A 7,603-nucleotide genomic window follows, 5' to 3' on the forward strand; every position below is an offset into this window, starting at 1 on the left:
TTCCTGTAGTTTTCTTTTAAATTGACGATTATGTTTTTTGTTCCATCTCTATTATTTTTTATTTGTTCGTTAATATAATTAAGAAGAATACGATATACCAATTGCTGAATACATATAACAGTTTACATTTAAAAAATTGTCGGATAACAAGTTTGCGTAGCGCGGGTTAAAATCCCTAGTAAGTTATAAACAAATGAATACGGATTCTCGTATTGCCAATCAATGTATAAAATATATATTGACGAACTTGAAAGTTGAAAAGTTCGAGAATTAACAAGTTCAAATTCGAATCCGAATCGATTTTGAGTAATTCATGATTTATTCAAATCAATACCAATATTAGTCTACAAGAGGAATTCAGTGTTCCGTGAACAAATGACTTTGGCGAATGTGTTGGAATTCAAATCAAACAAAACACAACTAATGCAGACAGTAGGCCAAACACTCCATCACAGTAGGCCAAACACTCCATCAGTCCGCACCCCCGGTCGAATAATCAATCATGTAACAGGTCGTTAATCAAGATAACACACTTCAGAACACAGACTCACACACACACAGAGGGAGACAGAGATTGCTTAAAATTAAGTGTTAAACCCAATCTTTTGATATCTAAGATAGCTAGTTGCAGTATATACATATCATATGCGCCAAATGTACAGTCCTAACTATAACTACAAGGAACAATCATCATTCATAGAAAAAAATTAAATGACTACGCACTGTGTTTTGTCTTCGTAAGGGTCTTTATTATTCCTCTCGTGATTTTCCAGAACCAATATGCATTCATAACTGTCAATATTGGAGGTATGACAAGTATGCTGTAAAAGCACAGGGGATGCATCTTTTGAACCTGGAAATTTGCACAAAATATTATGCTCGCAGAAATGCAAATACTCCATAACTTTACCATAGGCTGTGCTGTGCTTAGAATGCAACATATTTTCTAATCTGCTCACCTGATCAAAATGGCTGTTCATGTGGTAGAAAAAGTAGACAAACCAAAGAATCCTTGCGACCTGAAGAATCAGATGGGTTATCACAGAATCAAGATTTATATTTTGCTAAAGCATTCACTTTAAAGGGATTTAACAGAAGCACTAATGAGTTCCATACAACATCACGAGGCTTATGATTGAAAAAGTCAAAATTATAAGGAAATTAAGGTCACAATTCTAATTGGTAAGAATTCACCTGTCACAATAAAAGAAAACTACAAACTCACAATGACGTATCAATCATATCTGAGTGCACGACGCAATACACTTGTGATGATAAATTATAACTGGGTGAGATTCCCTTAGATTAACGTCGAGTACTGCAGAATATTTACAGTTTTTTGTCAAGAAGAATTACACAGTTTATCTAAATTATTGTACCAGAAACAGCGGACAAAATCAAAACATTTTCTTTTGTATAGGCAGCCACTGTATTGTAAGAATAACTTTCATAAATCTAATCATCCGATGATACAACATACTTGCATTACTAAATTACACAACAAAGCTTTTGATTAATTTTAATCTTATTTTCAAACATTTATGTATACAGCATTCAACTTAACCTCTACCCAGGAAGCAATCAACATTTTGTAAAACTATATGTAACAGAAAAAACATTTATGTATGTAATTCAAAGAATACACTAAGCAGTCACTGACCAAGTCAGCAGCGGGCCACTATTTCATTTTGCATATTCACCCCCCCCCCACCCACCCCACCCCCACCCCTTCATATGTTATAATACATTTTGGTTAAAAACTTTGAATTAGTGATACTTTATAGTAATCAAAATTTTGGATTTAGAAGCTTTAATCAAATGTCTTACAAGCTTTTAGCCATATATGGTGGTTTTGAAAGGATGCAAATTTTCTCAATATGTGTTTATTATACGTGCTAACATGATTAAATTTGATTTAATTTTTTATCATCTATGGAGTCTCAAAACCCACCCCCAAACTACATTTTTTTGGCTCCACCCCAGTCTCGCACCCTACCGGAATCTGGACAGAAAGAAATTGGAGAGATGAGAAAGATTCAAAGATGTAGACTGTACCAACCACCCCAGGAACAATGCAATACCATTGCAGGTATACAGTTTAGACGACTTCTGACCAGCAGTATCCAGATACCTGCACACCAATAAACAGAAATCAAGCAGAGTTTAAGCACTAATATTTAGTTATGGATTTTGAAATTTTGTCTTTACCATCTTAAGTTCACGAACGGAGTTGTAGTCTCAGTAAAGAGTACCATTAGTACATAAAATTGTGCTTGACCAATTACAAGGGACTGAATGATCGAAATCATGGAGAGCCCGTGGTGCAAAACCTGTATTCAATTAAAATGCAGATTATTCACCAGACTGCCATACTGCATAATTTTGGACAATGAAACAAAAAAAAGGAGAAGTTATACATATAGTTCATGATCACTTTATCTGGTACGTGTCAATATACTTACATACTCCATACCACCTAAAGCTGGATAATTCCAAAGAATCATTGCCAAGTCTGACACAAAATAACCAAGTGATATCTGTATCAGAGAAACCAAACATGAAAACTTTTGAGAAAAAATAACATGGTTAGAGGATCAATAAAACAATAAGAATACTTAGTAATACAACCTAGCTTCTTACTGGAGCCATAAAAACACTAGAACTTTATAGATGCCATGTATTAAATCTTATACGTCAGAACAAATCAAACGGTTTCAGAAATAATAGGAAAATTTGATTTGTAAATTGGGCTTGTAATTTTTCCAAATTAAAATTTTATAGAATTTTCACTCTTTTGTTGAAAACTTTAAAAAGAAAAAGGGGAATGATGCCAATAACATCAAACATAATATTCAGACTCAAGGAAAGCCTGAGCACATAGATCTAATTCCCATATTACTTCAAAGTTCTCTACTTACCATAAAAGAAACTACTGCTCCGTACAGAGAACAGACTCATTTCATGTTTGTCTCATCACACGCCCACAATCATGAGCTTAACTAATCTATATACTTGGGTGTAAGCTCAGATTGTAAGACGACTCTAAAATATTGTCCTATCAGAAAATTTCATAAATGTAATCAATATTTAGCCTGGCTGGATTAGAAAGTCATTCTAAAGAGAGGATCCTCAGCAAATTCTGGCCAAAACATGGGTCACAAGTCATAACTATTGCTCTGTTTTCTATGGGAAAATGGGTAACATATTTAGAAGCCATCTGTGAAAGTAACTTCTTAGTTATTAAATTAATTTATGTTAATCATATATTCATAAGTAGCTACATTGCCAAGAAAAATAATTATCGAAGAATATTTTCGAAGACGTGAGATTATACCGCAAGTCCGCAACATTGAAAAATAAATGTCATTCTAATATTCCTATAAATTATCTTTTTTCTCTATGCATATAATCTTTTGCCAATGTAATGTTTGCAAAGCACAAGGTTTCAAAGTTACTTACAATTCATTCATTAAAAAAAGTTGTTAATTTAGCTGAATAAGCACAAGCCAGATCTAGTCATCGAACTACCATAAATTAATATATGATAATAATAACCTTATTGTATTTTAACAACGTACCCCTAGTGCTGTATCAGAAATAATTGATGTCCTATGTGTGATCAACTCATTTTCTGGACCTTCTTTAAAAAGATCTGATACAATCAAGATATAAATGGAAGCAACTGCCACAAATAAGGCATGGAAAGTAGAGATACCCCTGGAGAGCAAAGCTGCCATAATAAGGTTGTGCAACATGTAAATCAATGTGAAAAGCTTTAACATAAAGGAAGTAACAATGACCTGTTGTTCCATTCAAGTTTCTGCGCTTCATTGAGTTTCATATATCCCTTGAACAGTGAGATGCTGAACAATCTTGTTACTTCATAAATCTTCAAAAAACAAAATAGTCATTCTTTTGCTTATAAAAACTAATGAATAGCTACTCTGACTTGCATTTAAACTGCAAGATATAAAGGAAAAAGAAAAGCCCACAATAAGATAAGGTTCATCAGTCCTGATATATATATATATATATATATATATTTTAGCAAAGTTAGCCCTGAATGTTCGCATTCAATTCTCGGGCATAAAACAGGACATAGGTATAAAAAGTGAATGAACCGAAAGTAGAGTGCCTTCATGCCTGTACTTAAAGTCGGTGGTTTAGGGTGTGCACTTGCATTTGCTCCCATAAAAATTGTTCTTACCTTCATAAAACATATATATTTGATAATTTCCACGCCTTCTTTTTTGCAGCAAGGACATTCCCCAATTTAAAAGTAATCATTTAATATGAAATCGTTGAATCTAACTTAAAAAAATACAACTTTATGATGTACTAAATTCTAAAGAACAACAGAACACGGCATAAAGGGATGCATGAATGCACAGAGGGTATATTTATATATAACTATAAGCACAAAATACAAATAGATTAATAATGGAACTTACAATTTTGCACATCACAATGCTGCCATACTACAATGGTTCTTACTAAGTTTTTCGAATTTTTAAACTTAAAATCGATGTTCTTACTAAGGTTTTTAAATTTTAAACTTAAAATCGATAAGCTAACGTGTGCAATTGCATTTGCTCCCATACTACAATACTACAATGGTCCTTACTTCATTAAACATATCTATCTGATAAATTTTACATTTTTTTTTTTTGCAGCAATGACATTCCCCGTTTCAAAAGCAATCATCTTTAAATGAAATCGATAGATATATCTCATGACAAAAGGTTAAATTTTACAATGTTGTGAGCATTTACAGAACAACACAACATCTTGAGATGCATGAATGCACAAAGGGTATCTGCATAATAAAATAGCACAGATTAATGAATAATGAGACTCACAATTTTGCACATAACAATGCTAGCAAGAATAGAAAAGAGCCAACCAAACTCATTGGTTCTGATAAACCCAACTTGGAAATTCATGACCACCAGAAAGCTCTGTTCTCAAACCCAAACTGCAATTATACATAAACACACACGCAGCAATCAAACACCAAGAAAAATCTAAAATAAAAAAACCCATGTGTCAAATACAATTTATATCACATACATAATAAAAAAAACAAAGCAGGGGCAATAAGGAAACAATGGGTAATAGAAAAACAAACAAAATAAGAAGCAAACAATTACCAGAAGTTTGTTAAGAGTATGAGAAGATGACAAACCAAGAACAAAGATTTGTTAGCACCCCATGCCTACTTTTTTTTTTTTAAAAAAAGGAGTGAATGATTGGTATTAATAAAAGAATAAAAAAGGGGTAGCTTTTAATTTAGAATGGTCGATAAGGATAACATGGAACAAGAAAAGAAAGGGGTAGTTGTATGTATATTAAATACTACGTAAATGTATGTACATTCACAGAGAGAGAGAGAGAGAGAGAGAGAGATGAATATGGATTGGACGAGGTTATTTGTACGGAGTGGAAGAGAGTGGCGCGTCCATGTCGGAGGGGGTGTAATGAAGTATGAATTTCAAAGGGAGACAACTTTTGTATGGAGAGGGACATGTTTCTGTCTCGTACAACTTGTGGATTTTCAAATTCTTTTCATTTTTCTGCACAATTTAATTTGGAATTTCTTATGTTTAATATTTCTCCAATAAATTAAATTAAATACAATTTCATTACCAAAATTCTGTTATAGATTTAAGGCGTGTTTATTTTCAATTTACAACTCACGACAAATTATTCCCCAACAGTTTATCAACCCAAATTATAAGTCTGTAACGACACTTTTCTCAAATTATTATTTTTTTATTAACTTTAGTTTCAAAATATATGTTTTTAAATATTAATCTAATTTAAAGTTTACAAATTAAGATAGTTGTATTTAAAAATTATTTATTTTAGTTATTTAAAGAAAACGAATTCAGACTTATGAGTAAAGTTATTCAAGCATCTATATAATTTATAAATAATTATCTATTTATCAATTAAAAATCACTTATCCATTTAAGTAATTAGTAATATTTTAAAATTTTCCAAACGTAGACTTATTTTTAATATATTTTAATTTAGGCTAGAACCTGCAATTTATCCATGTTTTGGGCGGGTTATAAAATTTTATTTCTAATATTATAAAGTAATGAAAAATAAATTTGTTATTTTAAAAATATTGATAACTATTCTTAAATATTAAAAATAATTGATTCAAACAAGTTATATGAGTTATTAGTTTTTTTTTTTTAAACTATATGAGTTATTAGTTAAAAGATTACTCTCATTATATAACTAAAATTATAATATTAGTAACATACATGCTTAGCAATAGTATAAAGTCATTTATTTGATTCGAATATTTACCTGACACAATATAATGTCATAGTAATTATATATATATATATAATTTTTGTTATCGATTTAATTAAGAGAGAAAAATATTGAATTTACTTAACGAAGAGTTGGTCAATGTCTTCGCAAAAGTAAAAACCTAGCAATTATTTTTTTTGCTAAATTTGTTGTTGTATATAAATAAAATAATTTTGGATTACAGGGTCTGTCAGGGATTCACCCTCTCCATCTTGGTGAACCAAGGGAAGAATCAAGGGAAGACTATCTATGAAATAAAAGTAATCAGTTCCACGCGGGGATGAAGGAACCTAAATAAAATACACAATGAAAAAACAAACTAGATGGCGCCCCCGCCAAACCTCCCCGCCAAGTGACTTGAAGACAACTAGCAATTAAACAAGGCCAAGGCATCTCCTTAGCATACTAGTTTTCCCAGATGCATCCATGTTGGGCAACACTTTGAGTTAACATGGAGTCAACAGATTGACAAAGGTTAAGGCATCTCCTTAGCATGCTGGCTCATTCCCTCTAGCTTCAAATGTAACACACAACAAGGATCAGGAATGATCGAATCAACAAGGCCAACATTAGCAAGGGCTAAACTTCATATAGAACTAATTGTTGCAAAATGTGGGTATTGAGCCCCACATTGTCAAGTCATTTTGAGCCGTTCTTGAGTGGGTGTCACTTGGAGTATGTTCTCCTCCGTGAGAGTTTTCCGAGGCAGTTTGAAATATTCAAAATGGTTAAGGGATGAATGAGATACGATCATTCAAAGTTGGTCCCTTGAAGGTAGAATTGTAGATGTGAAAACTTGTATCCCACATTGAAATGGAAAAGGGGTTTCCATTACTTTATATAGCACAACACTTTAGTAGTGTTTAAAAGTGTTAGTAAGGTGTTGCTCCATCTCCTACGTGCGCGTGCAGGGGTGCAAATTGTGGGATTTCGAGGGGTAATCCGAGGCTTGCGAAGCCTTCGGGCTTGCCCGCGTGTGCGACGTGCGGACACGAATGTAGCAGAAAATTGGCCCGAATAATCACGGACTAGTTTTGCTAATTTATTTTTCCACTAGGCTTGGGCTCTTAAATAAATATTCATTATTCAGTATTTATTTTATAAATACGAATATGAATTGATTTGACAGTTATAATTCGATTCAATTACGGATAATAATTAACTCTCGAATTAAATTTAATTAACGCGTTTAATTAAATAAGAGAAGTAGTGCACATGTTTCTCTAAGCCTATATATTTTTGGTATAGGGTTTAGGGTTTACTCACTCAGAATACA

At 32.4% G+C, this 7,603-nt stretch overlaps 1 protein-coding gene across 2 annotated transcripts; it reads right to left on the reverse strand.

Annotated features, from left to right (window-relative positions):
- Nucleotides 1–562: 562 nt before the first annotated feature.
- Nucleotides 563–5,480, reverse strand: LOC141704831 (uncharacterized). 2 transcript variants are annotated; one of them, XM_074507995.1, is made up of 9 exons: nt 5,151–5,475; nt 4,860–4,975; nt 3,801–3,889; nt 3,579–3,717; nt 2,463–2,537; nt 2,209–2,330; nt 2,056–2,131; nt 960–1,019; nt 563–853 (listed from the first exon to the last, which is right to left on the reverse strand). In XM_074507995.1, exons 2-9 carry the CDS (start codon nt 4,941–4,943, stop codon nt 716–718), a joined length of 783 nt encoding a protein of 260 aa, XP_074364096.1. In that variant the 5' UTR covers nt 4,944–4,975; nt 5,151–5,475; the 3' UTR covers nt 563–715. The 2 variants fall into 2 exon arrangements, with proteins under 2 accessions (XP_074364096.1, XP_074364097.1); XM_074507996.1 differs by lacking the exon at nt 563–853 and having other exon boundaries at nt 978–1,019; nt 1,952–2,131; nt 5,151–5,480.
- Nucleotides 5,481–7,603: the final 2,123 nt, after the last annotated feature.

Source organism: Apium graveolens, unplaced genomic scaffold (genome assembly GCF_009905375.1).
Source record: "Apium graveolens cultivar Ventura unplaced genomic scaffold, ASM990537v1 ctg8283, whole genome shotgun sequence".
Classification (NCBI taxonomy): domain Eukaryota; kingdom Viridiplantae; phylum Streptophyta; class Magnoliopsida; order Apiales; family Apiaceae; genus Apium; species Apium graveolens.

Coding starts and splice junctions, on each gene's coding strand:
- LOC141704831 (XM_074507995.1), bottom strand. CDS start 4,943: ATGAATTTCCAAGTTGGGTTTATCAGAACCAATGAGTTTGGTTGGCTC. Junction 2,331..2,462: donor CTTTAGGTGGTATGGAGTAT/GTAAGTATATTG, acceptor AATTGAATACAG/GTTTTGCACCACGGGCTCTC. Junction 1,020..2,055: donor CATTGTTCCTGGGGTGGTTG/GTACAGTCTACA, acceptor CTGATTCTTCAG/GTCGCAAGGATTCTTTGGTT.